Source organism: Lissotriton vulgaris, chromosome 8, assembly GCF_964263255.1.
Source record: "Lissotriton vulgaris chromosome 8, aLisVul1.2, whole genome shotgun sequence".
NCBI classification, from domain to species: Eukaryota; Metazoa; Chordata; class Amphibia; order Caudata; family Salamandridae; genus Lissotriton; species Lissotriton vulgaris.
The window spans coordinates 1,257,123,364-1,257,149,110 of NC_141696.1; the positions used below are offsets into that span (position 1 = coordinate 1,257,123,364).

The following is a 25,747-nucleotide window of genomic DNA, read 5'->3' on the forward strand; positions in this document are numbered from 1 at the left end:
TGTATCTGAGTTTTTCTCCCCATCCAGGGCAGGCCGCACGGTGCTCGCCAGCAAATAAAGGGCAACATACATATTCTGAGCAAGCACATTTCCCCTCCCCCCCCATCCCCGCCGCCCCCCCACCTCATACAGAAAAGGATATCGTGTTGTATTCAAGTCTCAGGTCTAGTTCATAGGAGGTATTACTCTTGGGCATTGTCTATAAGTTCATCCGCGGCTCTAGGCGTCACCGTCGGAAATAGGATCATACTGCTATCCGAGTCAGAGTGTACAGTGCTATCCTCAGTGTCCGTGTTGATTGTCGCACCGTCGTCTCTGAAGGATCCCACCGCTGCCACTGCATCAGCCTGTCCCTGCTTTTGTTGGTGGGCGGTCGGTTTGCGCTGCTTCGGATGAGTGCATTGGGCGCCATTCTCGGTCTCCCCTTGAGTTGAGTCTTCCCTGGATCCGTTGCCTGTGGAGTCCTGCGTCGGGTCCAGTCGCTCCTCGATGTCCATCACCTCCATCCATTCCTCCACATCCGTGGGGCTTTCGAAAAAGTGAGTCTTCTTGTCGTGGATCACCTTTAGGCGTGCAGGGAACAATAAGGCGTAGCGCAGTTTAGCCTTTTGGAGCCTCTGTTTTACCTCATAGTATGAGGACCGTTGTTTTTGCACTTGAGTGGTATAGTCTGGGTATAGTGAAATTCGTTTATTCTCCCATGGTATGACCGATTTGATTCTGGCCTGAGTTAGCAGCATGTCTCTATCCCGGTAATTGAGGATCCGGACAATAAGCGGCCGTGGTGTCTGTCCCGGTTTTGGCTGGCCAGTTGGGATTCTATGTGCCCTTTCTACACAGAAAAATGGCGACAGACCCTCAGGGGCAACGTTATCTCGGAACCACTGTTCCATGAACTCTGCCGGCCGGGACCCCTCGCTTCTTTCCGGCAGGCCAATAACGCGAATGTTATTGCGCCGATTGCGCCCTTCCGCGTCCTCCACGCGTTCCAGCAGGGTTTTGACTTGACGTTGGATCACTTGGATGGAGTCTGTGTGTTCCGCCACTGTCGGGGCGAGTTCAGTTATCGACAGACCTTGATCTTTAACTTTATCCGCCAATTTCTCGTGGTCCGCCTTAAGCAAGGATAGGTTAGTGGTGAGGGTGCCCATCTGCGTTTCCATCACGGCCCTAGAGTCTCTGATCTCTTTTAGGATAAGGTCTAGTTTGTCGCCTTGCTGGCTCTCCGAGGTGCTGGAGGCCAGAGTCAGCGGTGTAGAGCCCCCAGGGTCCGTATCTCGGGCAGGTCCTATGCCCGGGCCCTCCTTGCCCTCCGTGTTCTTCACGCCTTTGCGCACCATATTAGACGTCAGGCGCCTGGTTGGCAGTAGGAGCGCGGGTCAGGGCGAGTATTTGCCGTCTAGTGTGCGTCTTATTTTCCAGTTGTTTCCCCGCCGGTCACACCTGATGCTCCCACCTTGGGGAAGCTGTTGGCAGTGTCCGCGTCTCCGCAGGGGGGAGGGGCCGCTTTCTACCGCACCCAGCGTATATGAGCGCCGAGGTTTTTCACTGGGCCCACCACCCTGAAGCGCTATGTCCCCCACCTCATCAGGCCGTCCGCAGCAGTCAAAAACGGCAGTAGGAGCAGTTGGGCGCCGCCCCGCCTGGGCCCCCAGCAATGTATGGGCACAACGTAGTTACAAAGGGAATGGGTTAGGCGCAGTAACAGTGCCGTTTTGGGGGGCGTTAGCTGTGCTGCTGCATGTTTCTCCGGCGCCTCAGTCCTCAGCCCACTGCGTGGGGATAGTCCCCTCACCAGCCTTGTCTCAGCCAGGCATCCAGGGTGCCCCAGCCGGACCCGGTCTCCAATCCAGGGGTCCCCGCCTCTCCGCAGTCCGCCCTCTCAGGAACCAGGGCAGCAATGGCACACGAGACCCGGCTCGCCGCCTAGTGCAGGGTCCCAGGGGTCCGCCCCGCACTCTCCCGGGGCTCCTCACCTTCGGTGCAGTTCGGGCAGACAGCAAGCCAGGCAGGGGGGCCCCCGCAGCAGGTAGGCACTGCCAGCGGCGGGAATGTCCGGCCCTCAGCGCCCGCGTCTCAGCGTCCCAGCCTGCAGCATCGGCCCGTCCACAGCCTCCGTTCCTCCTCCCGACGTCCAGGTACACAAGGCGCCGTCCTCGCCCCTCGGCAGCCGCAGGGTCAGGATCCCAGGTGCAGGTGTCCGCCTGCAGGATCGGAGGCTCCGGTGCTCTGTCTCTTCACCGTCCTCTTTCTCCGGGCACCCCTGTCACTCGAGGCCCCGGTCTGCAGCGTGACTCTAGGCCCCCCTGTTAGCCACGGCGTAAGTCCAGAACCCCGGTCACCAGAGCTCCAGGATTTTCAGCGGAGCAGTCGGGGGAGAAGCGCCTCCAAAAACAACCGTTTCCAGGCGGAGATGACCCTCGGCGTAGGCTACAGGATCTTTACCTCTCCCAGCGGCACCGGAACACTAGCAAACTCCGTCCGCCATGGTGGCCTGCTAGCCACGCCCCCGAGCTGCGGTTTGTTGTATGTCTTTCCGCCTATACCGCCTCTGCCCAGAGTGCTGAAGAAGATCAGGCGAGACCGCGCCCAAGTCATCCTTGTGGCTCAGGACTGGGCATGAAGATACTGGTATCCCGAGCTACTCAGCATGTCAGTCGATCCCCCAATTCGTCTGCCTCTTCAGGAGGACCTTCTGTCGCAGCAGCAGGGGACGGTCCTCCAACCGAACCTGTCCAGTCTCCACCTACATGCGTGGAGATTGAGCGGCGGCAGTTGAGGCTCTTTGACTTGCCTCCTGAAGTTTGCAATGTGATTCTCGCAGCCAGGCGTCCCTCCAAAAAAACGGTATACGCCTGCACGTGGAACAAATTTGTGGCATGGTGAACAGCAAAGGCTGTTGATCCATTCTCTGCCCCCTTTCAGAGGTTCTCCTCTTCCTTCTTTCTCTTGCCCAGCAGGGCTCTGCTCTGGGCACTATCAAGGGCTAACTCTCGGCCATTTCAGCCTTCCTAAGGCTTCCTGATCAGCCGTCTCTTTTCAAGTCCACTGTAGTAAATAGATTCTTGAAAGGCATCAAACACATGTTTCCTCCTGTTCCCTTCTGTTCCCTTCGTGATGCCTCAGTGGGATTTGAATCTTGTTCTAACAATTCTGATGTGCGCTCCCTTTGAGCCACTTCATAACTGTCCTCTTCGTCTTCTGACTCTTAAAACGGCACTCCTAGTTGCCATCACCTCTGCAAGAAAAGTGAGTGAGCTCCAGGCTCTATCTTCAAAACCTCCTTTCCTCTCTGTCTATCCGGACAAAGTTGTTCTGAGGACTCGTCCTTCTTTCCTGCCCAAGGTAGTCACAGCCTTTCACATCGGGCAGTCCATCACCTTGCCCACCTTCTTTCCGTCTTCGCATCCCTCGAAAGAGGAAGAGAGGCTCCACCGTCTGGACCCAAAACGTGCGCTCTCCTTCTATCTAGATCGCACACACTAGTTCCAGGTGGATGACCAGCTCTTTGTTGGTTACGTGGGTGCTAAGAAGGGATAGGCGGTGCACAAACGGACGATCTCTCAGTGGGTCTTCTTGTGCATCAAGGCTTGGTACTCCTTGGCGGGAAAAGGAGCCACCTGTTGGGCTGCGCGCCCATTCCAGGCTACGGCGGCTACTACTTCCCTGGGTCGGGGAGTCCCCTTGCAAGACATCTGTCAGTCAGGGCCTCGCTGCACACGTTTGCTATTGCTGCCTGGACATCCAAGACAGAGAGATGGCTTTTTCGGCCGTTCCGTTCTCCAGGACTTTCTGGTGTGATCTTGGTTTGCAGACCCACCACCGGGGTTGGTTTTGCTGGGGTATCTATTCTAAGGTAAGGAATCTAACACTAACCTGTTTCTTTCAGATGCACAAGTTACTTACCTTCAGTAACGATATATCTGTAAGAAACAGTAGTTAGTGTTAGATTCCTTACTGCCCCACCCATCCTCTCCGTTCTGCGAACCGATATCTGGGATTAAGGATATCCCTTTCAGGGCCCTAGTTTCATGGCACCAGTGTCGGTTTCAATCATGGCTCTGCGTTCCTGGCTCAGAAAGCTATGTACAGAACTGACGTCAGTGTGCAAGGGCAGAGTCTAAGTACTCCGATGACGTCATCCCGGCGATCACGTCACCGACGACGGATGTGGAGCCGCAGGCGACGCCTAGCGACGCGCAGGGGTCTTGCTGACAAAAACTTTCAGGATCCAGTCTGACGCCTGGGGATATTCTAAGGTAAGGAATCTAACACTCACTACTGTTTCTTACAGATATATAGTTACTGAAGGTAAGTAACTTGTGCTTTAAGAGAATTACGTGCCTATTCACAGTGCTGTCATAGGAAGGGACATCATAGCATCCTATATGCATATCACTTTTTCCAGTTGACAGCCAGGATGTAACTTAGTGACCAACCTTCTATTAACACACATAGAAGTGAATTCCATAGAGATCGCACTAACTAACTGCACTTTCCTACCAAACCATTCATTTCCATAGATCAGTTTCACTTGCATTCATTTTTCATTTAAATGTTTTGCATTGCATTTTATATTCAGGTACCTGCAGGTAACAAGGAGGTCAAAATAGTTACAGAACATTTTTTTTCTTTTCAACTATCTTTCTACCACTCCTCCCCCAACTCACTGACCCTGCCCCATTATTCCCACGATAACATTTCCAAAAACTCTCATCTTATCTTTTACCAATGAGCACGCTGCTTTATTGAAAACAGAAGAAGTGGCTGTAGAAACAAAGCTCATAACCAAAAGAGCAAGAACTTGCTTTTACAACATCGTTTTTGTCTATGTGATTCTAGGCGTTGTTTCTGTAGTCATTTCTACTTGTGTTCTGAGCAGGAAAAAGCTGATTTGGAAGTCCATGACAGTGGTTGAGATTCTGAGGTGTTTCGGGAGGTCATTCCAGGTCGTGGCTGTGACGTATGAGTAGGAATGTCCTCCTCCTCTAGTCTTCTTAATGCAAGGAGATGTGATCTTGCCTGGGACGCAGGTGTCTGGTTGGTTGTTAGAAGTTGAGGCAATGGCTGGGGTAAGCTGGACTGGTGGTATGGAGAGTTTTGTTGGGGTGGGTGAGTAGCTTGAACTTATATCTTTCCTGGACTAGGAGCCAGTGGAGATTGTTATTGGTAAGGTGTGAAGAGATGTGATTATTTCGCTGGATGTGTATCGATGAGTCTGGTGGTGGCATTCAGGGTGGTTCGAAGTCGTTGACGGACATGGGCTGAGATTCGACATAGAGTCTCACAGAAGTATGGTCTCAACTTCTTCAGTGCCCAGACCACAGCAAAATCCCCCCTCACAAATCCACCTCAACTGTGAGACCACAGTTCCTATGCCATAGTCTGAAGCCATCTGGACCATAAACTCCTTGGAGATGTCAGGGGCCTTGAGACTTTTTGGTAGACCTCTGTCCAGTTCACCTTCTTGGGATGCTTCTTTAAAGTCAGTTCAGGCAACGGGGCAACAATGGTAATTGTGACATAGCCCTAAACAAACCTCCTGTAATATTTGGTAATACCTAGGAAGGCCCTCACCTCATTCGGAGTCTTGAGGGGGTCCCAAGACAGGATGGTCTGAATCTTGACTTCAAGGGGCTGTGCTTTCCTCCCACCCACCTGGTGTATCAGGTAGACCACAGATCTCTGCCCTATCTGGCACTTGCTGGCATTGATAGTCAAACCTGTACTTTTGTAGGGTTTGAAGCAGGTCCTGGAGGTGGAACAGGTGGTCCTCCTAGCTGGAGCTGAAGACTGCAGTGTCATCCTTATAGGCAGCACTGAAAGCCTTCATCCCAGCCAGAACCCTGTTAAACAACCTCTGGAAGGTGGCATGGGCATTCTTTAACTCAAAGAGCATTACCATACACTGAAAGTGGCTCTCTGTGGTAGATAATGCAGCCTTCTCCTTATCACCCTCAAAAAGGGCAATCTGCCAATACCCAGATGTTAAATCAAAGGTACTCAGGAACTTGGCAGCCCTCAAACTATCTATGAGCTTATCATCTCAGGGGATGGGGTGAGCCTCAATCTTTGTAACTGAATTGAGCCCCATATAGTACACACAGAAACTGAGATCTGGGATGGCGTCCTGTGCAGCAGCTTCGGGTACCAGCACCAGTGGTCTGGTGTCAGGTTCCACCGTCCAAAATCCACAGGATTGTGCTGATTCTCAAAAGGGGTCTACCTCTCAACTGTCCCAAGTCCGGAATATAGAAACACGGTGACTAGTGGGGTAGTTAGGTGAGGGAAGGAAAGGGTAGGAACAGCAGGGAGGGAGAAGTATGGAAGACACATGAAAAACAAGGTAAGTACCCAGTTGTGTGGCAACAATACAGTGAAAACAACTGAACGCCCTTGGAGGATATCTAGGGGAATCTATATAACACTCTACCTGTAAAGGAAACAAAGAAGAGTTCTACCCAAAGAGAGGAGAGGGTAATTGCCGACTTTCAACATGAACAACTGTACGAGAGAGAAAACATCCATCAGTATTACACATACCCTCACAATACACTCTGATATAGGAATAACATGTATTAACTCCACCTACCCGGGTCTTTTATGGAATAGCCCCAAATGGAATCTATAACTTCCAAAACGCCCTCTTTTATCTCTCTCTCCTAGGAAATGGTATAAAAGAACAAACCATATGTGAATAGAACTAAGAACAAGGTGCACTAAATCGTCTGCAAATTGTATTCACCACAATACCTTTGGAGGAGTTCAGTACTTCTAGGGCCCTCCAGGGATGAGCTTAGGTGAGTGTGTAAGAGAAAAGCAAGGTTTGTATATCCTCAAATGCAGGGAATCCCCAAGTAAGTTTATACTTCATCCAAAAAGAAATGCCAAAAGAACAGATCCACTCCCTGCATGAGAATCCAGATGCTACTGGTCTCGCCAACAGGGAATCAAATATCAAAAGAGCAAATCGCTGTTAAGCCACAAGCGTCCCACCTCACAGTATCACTGACTGAGTGATTCCACAATCAAGAACAAGGAAGGTAGGAACTTGTCCTACTCAGAACCAGCCAGTCATGAAGGGATGAGTACAATGCTGCCCGATATGCTTTTCTGCATGAAAACAGCCGAAAGTGCTGTTTTCCCCCAACAGAGAAACAAGGGCCAAGGACACGCCGAGAGAGCAGCTCTCAGCGAACAAGTACAATGTGCAAAAATGGAACAAAGAATCAGAACGAGGTGCGAGAAGCACCCTTACCGCCTCGATTTGGCCACAGAGGAACGCTGATACTGCCGCAGGAAATCCAGGATAATCGGCAGTGTTTCGAGGTGTTGGAGGTTCCTAAATCCGGGTTCAATCAGTGTCGGAGTCACGTGGAGCGTGCTCACGCAAAGGATGCTGGGAAGTGTAGTCTTTTGCGGTACTTCCTAATGTTTACCGCGGTATCGGGTAGTCAATGTTTAACCGGCCTACGGACCCTGACAGCTGGAACAAGGGCTATTGGAGTGCTAATTCCGGGGTCTTGGACATTTTCTCCATGATGCTATCTCTCACCTTTCAGACACCCTGTAAATGTCTTTTTCTTCAGGCACGCTGTACCATTGTCAATGTCATGAGTAGACAAATAAGTAATCCCAGGGAGATTAGAGAAGCAAACTGCTCTAGTTAGTGGGGCAGTCCCTGGGCTGATCTGTGGTCAGGGTAGGGTAGAGGTTGGCACCTTCCACTGACCCTCCTGCTCCTCAGACGATAGAAGGCTCTCCTCTTCCACCCAATCATCTTATACCAGAATAATAGTGATCTCTCATAGTTGGGCATGAGGTGATTGACATGCAAGACCTTTAATGGGTTCTTGGAGGTCTAAAGGTCTCCCAGGTTGGTGACCTCCCCCTTTTGCTCTTTCACTTCATATGGCACACACCACCAGTCCTGTAGGGCCCTGAGCTTCACTGGCTTCATCACCCACACTTTTTGTCTAGGTTGAAACTCAGCCAGAATAGCCTTCTGGGCATGTCAGAACTTCATCCTCTCCTGGCTGGCTTCTAGGTTCTCAGTAGCCTTCTTTCAGAAGTGCTTCATCTCTGTCCTGAGAGTTAACATGTAGATGACTACATCCTGGGGAGCTTCTTGGGAGCTTGCTCCTACACCTCCTTCACAAGACTGAGAGTTCCCCTAATAGGGTGGCTAGACAGGAGTTCAAATGGACTGAACCCAACTCCTTTCTGTGGCATCTTCCAGTAGGCAAAAATAATGAATGTAAGAGGTCAGCTCACTTCCAATTCAAGAACTCTAACATGCCCATAATCATGCCTTTAAGGATCCTGTTGATCCTCCCAACAAGCCCTTCGGTCTGGGGGTGATACGGTGTGGAGAGCTTGTAAGTAACTCTATACTCATCCCGTTTTGACTTCATGTATGCAGACAGGAAGTTGGTGCCCCTGACAGTCACCACTTCTTTGTGGAGCCACATCTGGGTAGAAATCCCCATCAGGGCCCTGGCCAATGTAGGTGCAGTCAAATTCCTCAGAGGTATGGCCGCTCTGGGTACCTCTGGTAGTCCTCCGAGGTATGGCCTCCGTGTACCTTGTGGCAGGGTCCACCAAGACCAGGATAAATCTGTTGCCTAGAGCCATTGACAGAAAGGGGAACCAAGAGAGCCTTTCACTTTTCCCCTGACGTCCGACTGGCCTAGCAGGTGGGCCATTACCTGCAGAATGCATCTGAGGTCACTTAAAATTATAATAATTAATAGTTGCCAACAATAAGTCATCAATATATTGCACTATATTAGTCATCGGGAAAGACTGAAGGGTCCAACTCTTTCTTTAAAGCTTGTGAAAATATTGATGAGGAATTCTGGAAATCCTTGTCGGAGCCTTGCCACGAAAGTTTGGATCCGCTAAATGAGAATGCGATGAGAAATTGATTCTCTCGATATATGGGAGTGAAGGTGAAGACGGTACAGAGGCCCACCTGGGTAAGTCTTTGGGTACTTTTGAGGATACAAGAAAGGATGTTAGCAGGGTTGGGGAACAGAGGGAAGCTAGGGAAAACCACAATATTGATGATCCTAAGATCTTGCACAAATGTATGCAGGTCTTTCTGATTTTTTGTTAAGGAGGATTGGGGTATTTCTTTTGCTGACACTCAGTACTAAAACGCTTTGGTGTATGAGTTCTGCAGTGGGGTATGAAAGGTTCCACAGCAGTTTCTTTTGTGTGTTGATACTGATTTTCATGGGTTCCAATCAGGAAATAAATGCCACATTGTTGGCCCCTATTGAGTATTGATCACTACTTGAAAGGCATCTGGGAAAGTAAATGAGTTAAGCTTGGCGGTAATTCAGTACTATTAGGTTTACAATTTGAATTCTCACAAAGCAGTGACGATACCTCATTCTTGCGGTGCAAGGATATGTTAAAGTAGACTCCACTGGAGGCACAGAACAAGTGCAGTTAAGATTACACTGTATATCTTGAACCAAAAGATTGTCTCGTGAGGTAGGACTTATTATGGAAGCATGCTTATCAGTAATGGGGCCAAGTGTGATGGAGATGATTCAGAAATATGGTGGAGAACACGCAAGTTTGAAATAGTGGCTGGTTATATGTACACGCCCAAGAGAGTTGATGAAGGGAATTCAAAGGATTTTTAAAGCAGAGGGGCTGGCACCTTATCAATAAGGGAAGAGGTGCACTTACCATTTAACATGCACTCAACATAGTGACCCTTTTGATGTACACGAACAAGGGCATTCAGGGCTGTCAGAACCTCAAAGGCTGACCTAAAAATTAAGAAATGAGATCTGTATAATTCAGTTAAATTTAGGCAGGTCGGCAAGAGCAGGTACATTTGAAACAGCATTAGGGCAAATTATTTTCCAATGTCCCAATTGGCTTTCAGCTATATATTGTACATGATTGACAGAAAGACTTTGAAACGCATTAATGTTGTGTTTTGTAATTACAGATTTTGGGCCCCTGGAAATTCTAGGGTTGCAGAAACCAAAAAATTCCGGTATCTTTTAACAATATATTTTTTCACATACTATATATCCACTGGTTGGACACGCCTTAGCGAGCGCTGACCACCAGGGATATTCACCTTTTGGTCCTGAAGAAAGCTGCATTAATAATCCCTGACAGCTGAAACATGTCGACCTAACTCTTAAGGGATACAAGTGGTCAAGAATATTACCACTACTAATATCCAACACACTGCTTTTAATAATATTAGCTGGCCACCAAAGAAAGTTGTTCTTGGTACAACTAATATTTTTTAAACCTCACTATCACTTGCACATAACACATACTTACAAACACAAAAAAACTTGTTTCACAATAACCTGCTCCGCTGCAAATCAGGCGTTGAAGCACACTGGAGGGACATTCGGTTCCTCCAGTGGGAACCCCATGATGAGGCATGTCACCACTAGGTTGAGTGAGGGTTCTTCTTAACTAAATATGAGTTATTGTTTTTGTCCTTTTGTATGTGTTTCACTCTTTTTTGTATCTCCAGTTCCGATATTCCCTCGTCACTATTGGTGTGAGGTTGTTTTCTTGGTGTCTTTGGCTTTATTTCCCTGACCACAGCATCCGACAAGACAGTCTTTAGTTGTTTTTTGCATTTATTATTGGGGATATAGGAGTGACCTCTTGTTTATCCTCACTCTCTTGTTGTTGATTTCTACCCTTACCACCTTCCACCTTACCAATATCTTTGCAAAAGGCAGTATAATAAATCTTGCCATTTCAAAAACAGAGGAAAACAATGTGAGCTGTATCTGAACTAAATGATGGAGCAGAAAGAGCACTTTCCTGGGTAGGGAGGTCTCAGTAGATGGAAGAAAGTTTTTGCTAAGCAGAAGACTCAAACAGCACTAGAAGACAAGCACCACTGGTTTGCAATATTGAGATGGTTGACAGCTGTGTATACATCAAGGCCCTTGCTTTTTTCCATATAAAGAAAGGTGTTATTATCTCTAGACCAGATTAGAGGGGATCATCAAATGGGCAGTGTGGAAACCGGAGTACAGGCACAGGAGACCATGTTTTGTAACTGGACATGCACAGAACCCCTATCAGCGTGTGGGGGCCTAAAAGGGCTAAATTTCGACCTACGCTCAGGGGTGATCACATGTACACCCGAACAAAACCCCAGCCAGGAACAGTGAAGTTTGCTCATGGATTCACTTCTTTGACGTAGACGGTGTCCACTAACATGCTTTTACCTGGGCCACAGTAATCGATATTCATATTCTTTATAGAACGCTTGACTGCCCAGTGGCGTCTTGGCGCCGGCGTCATTATCTTGATTCCTACACCTCAACTGAATAATGACAGGGCGCAGCAGCGAGTTGTAATTACAATCACAAATCCTTTGCTAGAAGAGATTTTCCTTTGATGCATTTAGGTATCTTCTGATTGAATTTATTGAGAGGTTCTTTCTTGAGAAGGGTTACAGATATCAATGGACAGATAAACCTCACATCATGAAAAATGTCCAAAAGTCTTGATACTGAAATAAGCGTTAATCATGAGAGCCAAAAAGCTCCAACTACTTCATCGATTGATGTTTAACTAACTTTCAACAGCCCTTTGTTTTTACTTAGATTTGTTGATACTATTTTTCACCCAAAAGGTATGAGGGATTAAATGAGCTGTGTCTCTTAACCACATTCATACTCAGGACGGCTCCCGGCCGTCATGAGTCACAGTAGGCGTGTGCTCATGACGGCCGGGAGCCGTCCAAATGTTGCCGCTCTGCCCACGCGCGGTTAATTCCCCGCCTGTGAGGGAGAATTAATCAGTGGGCGGAGTTCGGACGGCTCCCGGCCGTCATGAGCACATGCCTACTGTGACTCATGACGGCCGGGAGCCGTCCTGGGTACCCTAGCGCCACGCCCAGCCCTGCCCTCCACTCGCACCGCAGCAAAATTTAACACGCGGCGAAGAGGTTAAGGCATGATATTTCCGCTACGTTTGAATACTGAATTCCATGGGACAATCCCTCTTTGGAAAAAAACAAACATGCATTCGCACAATTGTACCATCAATAAAGAGTTACTCTGGGTTTAATACGGACTCCTGTTAGTACACCAGCTTTACACTCAGGGGGGCAGATGTAAATGTAAATGTACAGGAATTTATATAGCGCAAATCACCGAGCGGTTTCTAAGCGCTTGCTTAGGGAACCCGTCCTGGTATTCCCCTGTGAGATAACCCCGGCAGGGTATCCGCAAGGTGAAAGCCAGGCATCCCGCCGCGAGGGGCCGTTGTGGAGATTAAGCAAGCTATTGCCCAGAGTCGCAGAGTGTGAACCCGTGAATCGAGTAGGCACCGGAGCGAGAATTGTTGAGTACATGGACATTTTTTTTTAGGACTCAAGACCCTGGCAAGCCGGAAATTGAACCCTGGTCCCGGGCTGACCTCTGCTTCCAGGTCTGCCTCCTCTAACCAGTGAGCCACACTTCTCCACCAGATCTACAAGGAAGTGCTGCAGCGTGGCACTGCAAGCCCTTTGTCTGCACCACGCTGCAGCTCTTCCGAAGCACAGGGAAGCAACATATTTACAAGAATATGTTGCATCTCTGTGCTTCCCCCTGTGCTGAAGCACAAACTGCAGCTATGCGCTGGCACAGGCACCCTTGCACCCTGGTGCAAGGATACCTGCGTTGTGGGTAGATTGTTTTTTGTGCAGGAAGGGGCACCTTCCTGCACAAAAACAATCACTACAGGCATTTTCCTCTTTCAATGCTTGCTGTAGAAGTCAGCACACATTGAAAGAGGAAAAAACGAGGAGAAATGAAAACATTTCTCCTCATTGCGCTTCGCTAACCCACCTCTGGAGTGGTGCAGCATTCAGACGCATCTCCAGATTCACGATTTCTCGTAAATTTGGAGATGTGTCTTGTTCCATGGGTGTTGCTTGGGAACACCCACAGCAACACCCATGGAACGCCCCTTCAACGCAAAGTGCTGCGTTTGAAGTGGCCGTATTTACAAGGAGAGGAAAAGTCACGCAGGGCGGCTTTTCCTGTCCTTGTAAATATGGAGGAACCTCCTGCGCCACCAGTACGTCACTTTTCGCGACAGGGGGCTTGTAAATCTGCCCCTCGGTTTGTAACATTCTCCATGGACATACAGGTGGAATTCAGAGTACCTCTTACCTGTATTTGTAAGATGTGCTTCATGATCCGCAGACCCTCATGCAATATTGCACATTTTCCTGTGAATAGACCTGCTAAGTATTTCCTTTATCTAGAACAAGTTCATACTGTGATTGGTGGATAGCCTGGAGGAATGGGCATTTAAGTAGTCAGTATGAATGCAAGTTTGAGGTGACCAGGAGCCTTTTGCAAAGACACTCCTGCTCCATATCATCACTATCATTTCCAAATATAAACTACAACACTATCGGTCATTAGTTGACATTTATACAACCACTGCTAGAATCAGAGTGGTGCAGGGCATCGACCCCGGTACCAGCTACTGACCAGTTTTCCGTGTTTGCAGCATTTGCAGTCATTCCATAACATTGGGATCAGATATTTTCTAAGATAAACACTGCATGGTGGTATAGGATTAGGTGTGATCGCCCATGATGATGTTCTTAATCACCACCAAAATGCAAGACGGGTTGATTTTTTCCACCTAGCGAGCAGACCACCTAATAATGGTGCACAATGGAAATATAAGCACCTTTGTGTTTACGTTATGGCTCATGAAATGTTAGGTACCCTATATATTCGAGACGTCACCATGAAATATTACACTGGTTTGCGAAGCTACAGGGGGAATCAATATGGTTCAATTTATAAAGTAATATATTGTGTGCTAGATTGACCCCATGAGGTTACAGACTAGTCATTACTGTCTATATGTTTTTACTGGGGGGTTTCTCAATGGCATAGGAATGGTAATGATACAAAAATATAGGATCAGGTAACTAATAATCGTAGGGAGATACCGTGACACCCTAAGTCGACTTCCAATTCAGCTACATCAATAGCATATAAAAACTTGGGTCTATAATAGCGTCAAGTAGATGCATCATCACCAAGCCTCTAGAAACCAGTGTTTCTTTTATACTAACATTGTATTATTAACTTAATTTTCAACAAATAGGTATGCTACACATGTGGTGGAATGGCCACAACTATGAAAGGGTAGCCTGGAGGCCCATTTTGTCCTGTACCGTCGCCTGCATCATCCCCTCCATTTGGGTGGTTCACCCCAATAGCAATAAACCGAGTGTTTGAGCAGTCGGAGGTTTTGGGTGCCAACTGCCTTTATGAATGATTTGTTCTGCTGTGCTTCAGGATGCCTCTTGTGGAGCATCCTTAACCACACAAAGATTTGCGGTGTGGAGATTCATGTGAGCCTCATCATAATGTATTTATTTGACTAGCATCTTCACCAATGCCTTCGGTTCCTACTTAGCGCTTTGCCATCAGACATTTTGGCCTTCATTACGACTGCGGTCAGATGAGCATCCAACTGACATCGTCGCGGTAATGGGACCACCCAGCAAGGAGTCGGAGGTCCCACCCGCCGAATTGCAATGTGACCTCCAGCACGGCGGTCGGAAACATACCCTCTACTATAGCGGTTTGTGCTGCCTCACAGAAAAAGGCCACAAGCCGCAATAGTAAAGGGTAAGTTTTCAAACATCTGTGCACCGTGTGCCAGACACCATGTGGTGCCTGGCATATGGTGCATGGATGTTTGGCAGGGCACCATAAGTGCCCCCCTGGGCTCATAGCCGAGGCCCATGTGTGATGGTGGCACTTCTAGGGCCCCCCCAAAGTCCCAAGCCGTCAGCCTTTACATGGCGGTTGAATCACCATGTAAAGACAGAGGAACAAGGGACATTGTAATCCCTACGGCGGTGCCTCCATAGGCACCACCCCTACTGTAGGTTACTATGCTCTGACCAACACTAGATCAGTGTCCTTGAGGCTCTCAAAGCCGTTGGTCAGTCCATCCACCCATTGCCTTCCACAGACTGCATCATAATTTGGTGTTTGGAAAGGGGCGACCATTCGGTCCCCCCGAACGTATGGTGGAGTACCACGATCCCCCCGGGAAGCCATCTTGGGCGGGAGGCGAGTCTCGGCTGGTATGCCCGAAGCGGCGTAGCCGGGGCGCGCCTTTTCCCGCCCTGGAGTGGGTTGTCCTAGACACTGACGCGGCCGGCCACGCCCTCGGAGGCAGGCGGGGGCGGGTTTACGCCCGCCCGAAGACGGATAAAAGGAGCAACAAGCCAAGAAAGCATCCTCTTGTTCCTGTGCTCTGAAGCTGCACCTCCCCGCTGCACGTGAGCTCGAGACGGAACGAAGAGCCAATTTTGAGAGTTGTAATCTTTCTTTTTGTTTTACAGATATCTTCGTTTGAGAATGCCAGGCAAGAAGGTCGGAAAGCGGGTCGGTACCGATCAGATGCTCCGCATGCTCATAAAGGAGGTAGCCGATTTGAAAAAGCAGATGGCGGCTAAGAACGGGGAGGGAGGACCGAAGCGAGTCATCGGACCAGCTTTGCCAGGAGTAACCCCTGGTGGAAGAGGCAAGAGGTCCAAAAGGGGGGCACTTGGGGGGGAAACCCCGGTTCCCGATACCCCACTCGAGGAGCCAACCCCGGTTCCGAAGGAGGGGCATCCGATCCCCGTAGTGGTCACCCCCGTGACCGGGGAAGATATGCCTCCCGAGTTAGCGGCACAATTGGCAGCGTGGTTGGGAAAGGATAGTGAGGGCACCACGGCTGACGACGCCCGGGCAGTAATGAGACAACTGCGGGAATCTAGAGAGGCTGCGAAGGCACCATCTTCTGTTACCCCGCCAGTTCCGGCGGCGGAAAATGCAACAGGCCCAAGTTCGGCGGCAAATGCAGCATCTGGTTCAGGTAAGCGGCCATTGCCGATAGCGGGGGAGGGGTCTGTACCCTCACGAAGGGAGAAGGTGGCTCAGCATGTTCCACTGGAAATTAAGGAAAAGATTTGGGCGAATAAGTATGTGAACATTTTTTCTTTGCTTACCGACCATTACGAGATGGAGCATGTTAAGAGCCAAAAGGAGCTCATGCATCCGAGTGTTTGGCGCGCAAAAATGGCCGCCTTTAAGGTTGATGAAAACATTGGTACTTGGGGCAGAGCGTGGGGCATTTTTACCTCCATCATGGGCGAGCGCAGGCCCGAGTTACTGACCGAGTTGCCTATTTACCAGTCACGTATCATGGAGTATTCCGTATCGTACGGGGGCAATCAGTGGTTCTGTTATGACAATATTTTTAGAAAAGCTAAGGAACACGACCCAGTTCTGACTTGGGATTGTTTCGACTCCGTTTCATGGCAAAAAATGGAGAGTTCAGGAATGTTAAAAGTGCCATTGTCAGGGAGTAACGGTGGTGAATCTTCCCGCCAATTCTCTGGGACACCCTTTCGGACGGGTGCAGGTAACGAGCACCACTCGAAGTCGAGTGGCAACGCAGGTAAAAGGGGGATTTGTTGGAATTTTAACAGAGGGAAATGTACGAGGCCCCAGGGGTCATGCAAGTTCAGACATGAATGTGGGGGGTGTGGGCAGCCATCCCATCCTGAGTCCATGTGCAGAGCCAAAACGGGTGATAACGGTGGTAGGGGAAGCGCCAAACAGGTCTGAAATAGTCCGAGGGGCGCCTTTACCTACTCCGATTGATACCATGGCAATGATTCCTTGGCTCAACGAATACCCAGATCAGGCTTCCGCTGGGGTGTTGCGAAACGGGTTTTCATATGGTTTCCGCATCCCAGTGGGGGATTTTCAGGGTGTAGCAAACTGTAAGAATCAACTGTCGGTCTTGCAGCATACGTCGGTGGTACAGGTAAAGATTGGGAAGGAGGTGACTCGAGGTCGTGTCGCCGGTCCATTTGATTTGCCACCGGTTGCTAACTTTGTTTGTTCCCCTCTAGGGGTGGTCCCCAAGAAGGACCCGGGTGAGTTTCGGCTGATACATAACTTGTCAGCCCGACGTGGTCTTTCCGTGAATGAAGCGATAGACCCGGAAGTGTGTTCGGTGCGGTACGCATCTTTCGATGAGGCCGTTGCCATGTTGAATCGCCTGGGGCCCGGGGCGCTGATGGCAAAATCAGACATCGAGTCAGCGTTCCGGTTGCTCCCGGTGCACCCAGACGATCAGCGTCTCCTTGGTTTTATGTTTCAGGGTCGCTATTACATGGATAGATGTATGCCAATGGGGTGCTCGATATCCTGTGCCTATTTCGAAAAGTTCAGTTGTTTTCTGCAATGGGTATTCACAAGGAAGACAGGTTTTCAGCATGTTATGCATTATCTCGATGACTTTCTGTTTTTGGGGGCAGCCGGGGATCCTGAGTGTGGACAGGCTTTACATGAATTCTGTGTCTTAATGAATCAATTCGGTGTGCCATTGGCGCCAGGTAAGACTGTGGGTCCCTCAACTTTGCTCGAGTTTCTGGGTATCGAGCTCGACTCGGAAGAAGGTTGTTTTAGATTACCCAAGGAAAAAGTGTTAAAATTCAGGTTATCCCTTGAAACATGTATTCGTGCAACGAAAGTAAACCTGCATCAATTGCAACAAGTGGTGGGTCAGTTGAATTTTGCCCTGAGAGTGATGCCAATGGCACGCCCCTTTTCCCGCTCGATTGCACAAGCCATGGTCGGCCTGAAGGAAGGTCATCATCGCATGAGGCTCTCGGCAGAGGTTCGCCAGGACATGCGCATTTGGTTGGCATTTTTGGCGGATTTCAATGGTCGAATTGTCTGGAACAAACCGGCGGTGTCCTCCGAGGAGCTGGGGCTTTGGACAGATTCGGCGGGGAGTATAGGTTTTGGTGCCATATTTGGTACACAATGGTCGGCTCAAAAATGGCCGTCATGGTGGCACGAGTGCGGGCTGACGAGTAACATTGCTTTTCTCGAACTTTTCCCTATTTTGGTGGCCCTGAAAACTTGGCCTGGGGGGTTCCGGGATCACTCTGTGGTGTTCTGGTCTGATAACATGACCGTGGTTGAGTGTATCAATAGTCAGGCAGCACGATGCAAATGGATTCTGAGATTGCTCAAAGAAATTGTGTTATTGTGTATGCAATTGAATGTGCTATTTAGGGCAAGACATGTGCCGGGGGTACTGAACCAAGCAGCTGATGCGCTTTCTCGTTTCCGTATGCAGGCCTTCTGGGGTTTTCTGCCCACAGCGGACCCGGTGGCGGCACCCTTTCCCGAAGCTCTCTGGTCTCTCGGTGCCCCGAACTACAAAACCTCGTGGGAGAGAGTTTAGCACCCAGGACGAGGAAGGCATATGAAGGGGCGTTCCGTTCCTATTGGTCCTTTTTGGGTGCTGCTAGGGGGGAGCTTTGGGGCCAGGAAGAGTTTGTAGTAAAATTTTTGCTGTCTTTACATCAGGCAGGCAAATCAGTAGCTACGGCCCAGAGGCATCGGGCCGCCATTTCCTTTATGGCAAGGGCTCATGGGATCCAGGACCCGACAGCGTCTTTCGTGGTGCAGAAAGCGCTACGTGGGTGGCAACGCCTTGAGGGTCGCAGAGTAGATGAGAGGCACCCGATAGGTCTGGATAGGTTGACCCTGTTATTGTCCGTACTCCCGGCAACGTGTTCATCCCAGTACGAAGCAGTGTTATTCCGAGCTGCATTTGCGCTAGCATTCCATGGGGCTATGCGGGTAAGCGAATTAGTGGCGAAGAACAAGCAGGATACGATAGGGGGACTGTGCCGGGAGCACATTCAGGTCAGGGAGGAGACGATGACGGTCTCGTTTGTTAGGTCCAAAACCGATCAGGGTGCAATAGGGGACTGCATAATCATTCAGAGGATCCCCGGGTCTTCCATGTGCCCTGTGGTGTGCGTAGAGGAATATTTAGCGCAGAGGGTGGCATCATGGGGGGGGACCTTGTTGAGACACGCTGACGCCACCCCACTGACGAGGTTTCAGTTCCAGCGGGTGCTTGCGATGTCAATTTCGGCCGCGGGCTTGAACCCCGGTGTGTTCGGGACCCATTCCTTTCGGATAGGGGCTGCTACTGAGGCTACAGCCAGGGGTCTGGGTGAAGAAACAGTAAAACGTTTGGGGCGTTGGTCCTCGAACTGTTATAAAAGGTATGTGCGGTTGCACATGTTGTGAAGCTGTAATAATGTACTCACGCTTCTTGTTTTTGTTTGGTTTTCAGTTGCGCAAGCTTACGAGGCGGGGCGGACTGTGCAGTCGACCCGACACCTGGGGAACAGCGGTCAGACATCACCGGCTGCGAGAAAGGAGGTGTGGGTCGTGGGCCACTCATACGTGAGGCGTGCCGCGGACGTATTCAAAGCAGGTGACATGATTCACGTGGCTGGGGAATACGGGTACAGGGTGTCCTTCTACGGAAGGGGCGGGCTCTGTATTGACCAGTTTCAATCCTTTTTCGAGGGTTTGTTAGGGCGGACAAGGTCACCGCCGTCTATAATCATAGTCCATCTTGGGGGCAACGATTTGGTGGCCACTGGTAGACGACTTCTTCTTGAGGCAATGCTTTCCACAGTAAGTTGGTTGGCAAGAAGAGTTCCAGGGTGCACAATTGCATGGTCCCATATGATCCCACGGAAAGTGTGGCGGGGGGCTATTTCGGTTTCTGCTCTAAATCATTCAGTAAAGAAAATAAATAACAAGTTGAGTAGATTGTTTCGTTCAAATACACTGCATTCTGTTTCGCATGGTTGTATCAAAGGGGACAGTATGTATTTGGGAGATGGGGTTCATTTGTCCCGGGTGGGGAATGAGTTACTCATAGGAGACCTCATAGCTTGGCTAAAGAGTTTAAAACATGACCTTTAGGCAGGAGTTGTTGTGGGGGGTCCGGATAGCCGGTCAACTATCCGGCCTGTGGCGGTAAGGTCATGATCGGTGAGCAGTAATTGGAAGATCCCTATGGGGGGGCGTCACCCATTACGGATGGGAGCGCTCGGGGGAGGTGGCCATTGGCCCCTCAACGGGGAGGCGGTCCCTTCTAAGGATAGGCCGCCGGAAGGAAAGGAAAGGTGGTCAAGGCCCCTTCCTGGATAGGAGGGGCTACGGGCCCTCCTGGGGAATTTCCCGGGGCCAGGACATCTGCGACGGCAGATGGGGTAAGTTGTGTGGGGTTCGGGAGGGGGTTTACGCTACCTTTTAGACACCTCACACGAGTCCTCGGACGACCGTTAAATGGCGTCGAGTTCATTGGGGCCCCCATCAAGTCTAAGGGAAATTGGTAGATGCACTTGAGGTACGCCTCTGTGCGGTCGCTCCCCTCACAAGTGAGGGGGGTATTTCTGGTTTAGGGATCTGACAACGGTTACGACCTTGCCGTTGGCCCTTAACGTTAGGATGTACAATTTCAAGTCAAATGTTTTGTAGGATGTTAGTTCGGCTAGGAGAACCTTTGTATTAGAGATCTGTTAAGGTTAGCCAAACATCGTAATGTGGAAATGAAATTGTACATAATATGAAACTGTTATTTTAATGTTTTGATTTTGTTTCATATTTTAATAAATACGGCCGGGAGGGTCACTCCCTCCCGCCTTCAAAAAGTTCAGAACCGTTTCCGGTTTCCCATCCTTGGGGATTGTGTTGAGAGGGGGTGGAGGGTATCTCAGCCATATGAACCGCAGATGACGTACGGACCGCCACTGACGTCCTGTCAGTGGCGATCCGTCTGACATCGTAACCGAGCCCTTTGTTCCTAGACATGGGGTTTCAAATGACATCCTAATGTGTTCTGTGAATTGTCGTCATTGGTTACGTCCTTTGAAATAAAAGGACTCTCTGTACCAGAAAAGCCCCGGACCTGACACATCGTGTCTTGACAATATGGAGCTTGGTGGCAGTCTTACCCCTGCCTCACCACACATCCATCTACTTCTCTTATCAGCTGTGGCAGTATGAAAGAGGTGGTGCCACTGCAGACGCGAGAATGCCTCAGCTGCTCTTCTACAGTGATGCCCCTTCATCCTCGGAAGCTCCCTGTATCAAGACCACAGTGAGTAACACAGTGATCCAACACGTGACAATCGGGCCCAAACAATAGCTTCCAGTGGTCTCCTCTTTAGGAGCACCTTTCGAGAAGCCATCTCCACTGGTGTTTGATTACAACAGCAGACAATCATTTTAGAGGTCAATGCTTTTCTATGGCAAAGACACCGAATTATAATTATCAGGTACAGGAGATGAGACATTTTTGATCAAAATGCTAATTTAGATTCTTTGGCCCTCATTGACAAGTTTTTGGACTCAAGGCAGTGCTGCACGCCACTTCGCTGCACTGCCCTGCATCAACAGAAAAGTGCAGGAATGCGCTGCATCTATGAGATACAGCACATTCCTTTCCTCTTTCCCAGCACTGACGCCCAAATGGCTGATTGCGCCAGTGCAGGCACCCTAGTACCATGGTGCAAGGTTGTCTGCGTTAAAACCAGGTTTTATTTGTGGAGGAAGGGATACCTTCCTTCACAAAAACAACCCTTAGGCCACCCCTGGGGAGGCTCAGGGTTTTAATGCGTTGCCAGATTCATGCTTTGTCGTAAATCTGAGAAGTGTCAGAATCCTTTGGCGTTGAATGGGAAAACCCATGGCAACTCCCATTGGATGCTCGCCGAGTCCAATGAACCAACAGGTTAATAACACCCAGTATCAATTTTAAAAAACATAGTTTCGTTTGTGCAGTAAAAGATACTGTTAGGTTCGGCTGTGGGATTAACAAAGCGTAGGATGGCAGGGTCAACCATCCATGACTTCTTTTTGCGAGGCGGGCTTTGTCTTCCACTATTGAAAGTTGTTTGGGGCTTATTTTCGCTAGCCGTTTAAATTCCTTCTGACTAGCGTACATATTCCAGAGGTCATTTAGGCATAGGGTTGTTAGTCCTTTTGACCAGTAGTCGTGTCCTGCTCGCCATGAGTTCATATCAATACTGGCCCACAGGAAGTATCCTAGACTTCCTTCCTTTGATGACCTCAATTTGTGGCAGCACACAAGAAAAGACATGGCTCTGGCGAGTGGTTGATTGCAGATGCCTAGTTCCAACCTAATTTTGTGCCGGTGATTATGGGTTGGTAACTTGAAAACTTATCTATAGATCTTTGTAATGATTGTGTCCAGTTGGCCGCTGTCCAGTCCTTTTAAGTTTTTTAAAATTGAGACTGGGTGTTATTAACCTGTTGGTTCATTGGCCAAAATGGAAAAGAGAGCACGGACGAGATCAATGCCGACTTTATGGGAATCACAAAGAAGACATTATACACATCATTTGTCTGTGCTCAAAACTGCTGACAGCGAGACGGGGCCTCCTCAAGCATCTTTGGAATATTAAAATGATTAGAACCTGTAGAGGAGCAGTTCTGGCCTGCTTTGATCCTAGGAACACTAAACTAAATTGTGCCCTAGTAAGATTCATGGAGCCCGTTGAAAAAAAACTCTGTGAGGTGCCCACAGTATGTGATTCTCCATCGGCATAACGTTTTGGCAAGCTCCACCAGTTATTGCTACCCCTACTGGCCCTTATGTACATAATATTTTAAATGAATTTTCGAAATATTTTAAAGTTTTGTATTTGCAATGGTTTTTTAAATCACGCAATAAAATACATTTTAAAAAAAATGCTCGCCGAGTCAGTGTGAGTCAACACAGCTACTTGCACTGCGTTACCTCACACCATGTCTATGAGGCCATAAAAAACAAACACAAATTGGCCTAGTATATATGATTGGTAGTCCTGGGCCACCAGAGCATCATTAAAAGTGACGCTCCTGTGGACAGGCCTCTTGTAAATGAGGACCTTTGTGCGCATGTTGTGCCTTTGCAAAACGTGTTGATTGCAAAAAATGTGCTTTACAAATTACCTCTTGTTTGATATTCTGAAATGCTAATTGCTAAGAAATGCTTGCTGGCTTTGCAAGGGCATCAAATCACATTCTAATGAGCTGCCTTCATAACAAGCAAATGAAAGCCTTTAATGTACATAGAGACGGAATCATTTCAAAGGCTGGTCAGTCTTGCAGTGTTTATTGCGCTCAGTTTTCCTGTGTTTTTCTCCTACAGATGTGGTGACATGATTGTGGCGGTGAATGGGGTATCCACAGTGGGCATGAGCCACGCGGCGCTTGTTCCAATGCTGAAGGACCAACGAAGCAAAGTGACGCTCACTGTCATCTCCTGGCCTGGCAGTCTCGTATAGACCCCCTGAGAGCACAGACCACACCATTCCATACCCTGATTGTACAAATCAGCCGCAGGGCTGCTACTGAGAAGGGCCAAGTGCTCCATTACCGTCAGCAGGAGGCGGATATAAAAAATTGTTTCTAGGAGAAACTATGATGATCCTTTTTTTAGACTTGAGAGTGGAGGTGTTGAGAAATTGATGAAGTGCAACCTTTCTGTTTGCCAGCTTTGAAATGAGCTCTAAGTGTTCTGTCACTTTAAAGACACAATTTGACGTGTTGAGCAATGCTGCATCCCTCCGCCAGTATGGGTAGTTTTGCTACTGGTGCAATAGAGTTATGTGTTGTTGTTTTTGTTTTAAATCAGTAGCATGTGATTGCTATCTTTGCCTTTTTGAAAGCATTTCACGTGTTGCATCATATGAGTCTGATATCTTTAGAGCAACTTGTGCCAAAAAATTGACTTGGATTTAAAGGTCTGAAAGCTGAAATCCTACAGTGAAGTGTTTACAAAGGAGCTTAGCGAGGTGCTTTTTAGGTATAATTTGTCTTTAATCGAACGCAATGAGATGGCAAATAGGGTTCCAAAGACAGAGCTCACAACTTAAATAAAATCACATGTCTCGTGACATCAATATGTTGGATTTGTTAGTATTCAAATATTTGTAGAGAGCTTCCAGGTGGTGCTTCACGTGCTACAATCAAACGCATTTGCCTAAATATGAGCAAACATGGAACCATACTGTGCTGTCATATAGACACAGAAACTTGCTGTGCTGGGATGGAGGAAACACATAGAGAAACAATGGCTGCAGTGGCTGGATCCTGAAGCCCAGAAATACATGATGCAGTAAGTAGATCTTAATTTAGATTAGTATAAAAGTATTAATACAACCAACTATAAACTTTAAGTGAGTGCAAGTGGAAGCCATAACGTGTGAAGCATCACTGGCCCCAGCTGGCAATACAGTTTAAGCAGACCTTACAAGAAAAGCAGCAGTGAAAGAGGAAGCTTGGCTATTCATGTCAGAAGCTTGTGTAGGCAAAGAGCTCCACACCCAGAGGATTGTATCTGAACAAGGGTGATTGTTAGCAGCTACTTGTTCCCTCAGGGTTGCGGGGCAAAGAGCTCCACAACCGGAAGATTGCATCTGAACAAGGGTGATGGCTAGCAGCTGCATGTTCCCACAGGTTTGTGCAAGCAAAGAGCTCCACAACCTGGAAGATTGTATCTGAACAAGGGGGATTGTTAGCAGCTACTTGTTCCCTCAGGTTTGTGGATACAAAGAGCTCCACAACCTGGGAGATTGCATCTGAACAAGGGTGATTGCTGGCAGCTGCATGTTCCCACAGGTTTATGCAGGCAAAGAGCTCCAAAATCCAAAGATTTTAGCTCAACAGAGGTGATTGCTAACAGATGTTTGTTGTCCCAGGTTTGTGAATGCAAAGAGCTCCACACCCAGAAGATTGCATCTGAACAAGGGTGATTGCAAGCATCTACGTGTTGTCATAAGTTTGTGGAGGCAAAGAGCTCCACAGCCGAAAGATTGTAGCTGAACAAGGATGATTGCTGGCAGCTGCATGTTCCCACAGGTTTGTGCAGACAAAGAGCTCCACAATCTGGAAGATTGCATCTGAACAAGGGTGATTGCTGGAAGCTACTTGTTGTCCCAGGTTTGAGGAGACGAAGAGCTCCACGCCCAGAAGATTGCATCTGAACAAGGGTGATTGCAAGCAGCTACGTGTTGTCATAAGTTTGTGGAGGCAAAGAGCTCCACAGCCTGAAGATTGTATCTGAACAAGGGTGATTGCTGGCAGCTGCATGTTCCCACAGGTTTGTGCAGACAAAGAGCTCCACAATCTGGAAGATTGCATCTGAACAAGGGTGATTGCTGGAAGCTACTTGTTGTCCCGGGTTTGTGGAGACGAAGAGCTCCACAATCTGGAAGATTGCATCTGAACAAGGGTGATTGCTAGCAGCTACTTGTTGTCCCAGGTTTGAGGAGACGAAGAGCTCCACGCCCAGAAGATTGTATCTGAACAAGGGTGATTGTTACCAGCTACTTGTTCCTTCAGGTTTGTGGGGCAAAGAGCTCCAGAATCCGAAGATTGTAGCTGAACAAGAGTGATTGCTTGTAGCTGTTTGTTGTCACAGGTTTGTGAATGCAAAGAGCTCGACGCCCAGAAGATTACATCTGAACAAGGGTGATTGCTGGCAGCTGCATGTTCCCACTGGTTTATGCAGACAAAGAGCTCCAGAATCCGAAGATTGTAGCTGAACAAGGGTGATTGCTTGTAGCTGTTTGTTGTCACAGGTTTGTGAATGCAAAGAGCTCGACGCCCAGAAGATTGCATCTGAACAAGGCGGATTGCTGGCAGCTGTTTGTCGTCACAGGTTTGAGGAGGCGAAGAGCTCCACACCCAAAAGGTTTCACTTGAACCAGGGTGATTGCTACAACTTACTTGTTGTCACTGGTTTGTGCAGACAAAGAGCTCCACAACTGGTAGATTGCATCTGAACAAGGGTGATTGCTAGCAGCTACTTGTTGTCT

At 48.7% G+C, this 25,747-nt stretch overlaps 1 protein-coding gene across 1 annotated transcript in view; it reads left to right on the top strand.

Moving 5' to 3' along the window:
* LNX2 (ligand of numb-protein X 2) overlaps positions 1–23,771 on the top strand; it is a 163,012-nt gene extending 139,241 nt beyond the window's left edge. The window contains exon 9 of the mRNA XM_086933463.1: positions 23,077–23,771. Within this exon, the coding sequence (XP_086789589.1) occupies positions 23,077–23,212 (136 nt within the window). The 3' untranslated portion in view covers positions 23,213–23,771. The remainder of the gene's footprint in view (positions 1–23,076) is intronic.
* Positions 23,772–25,747: the final 1,976 nt, after the last annotated feature.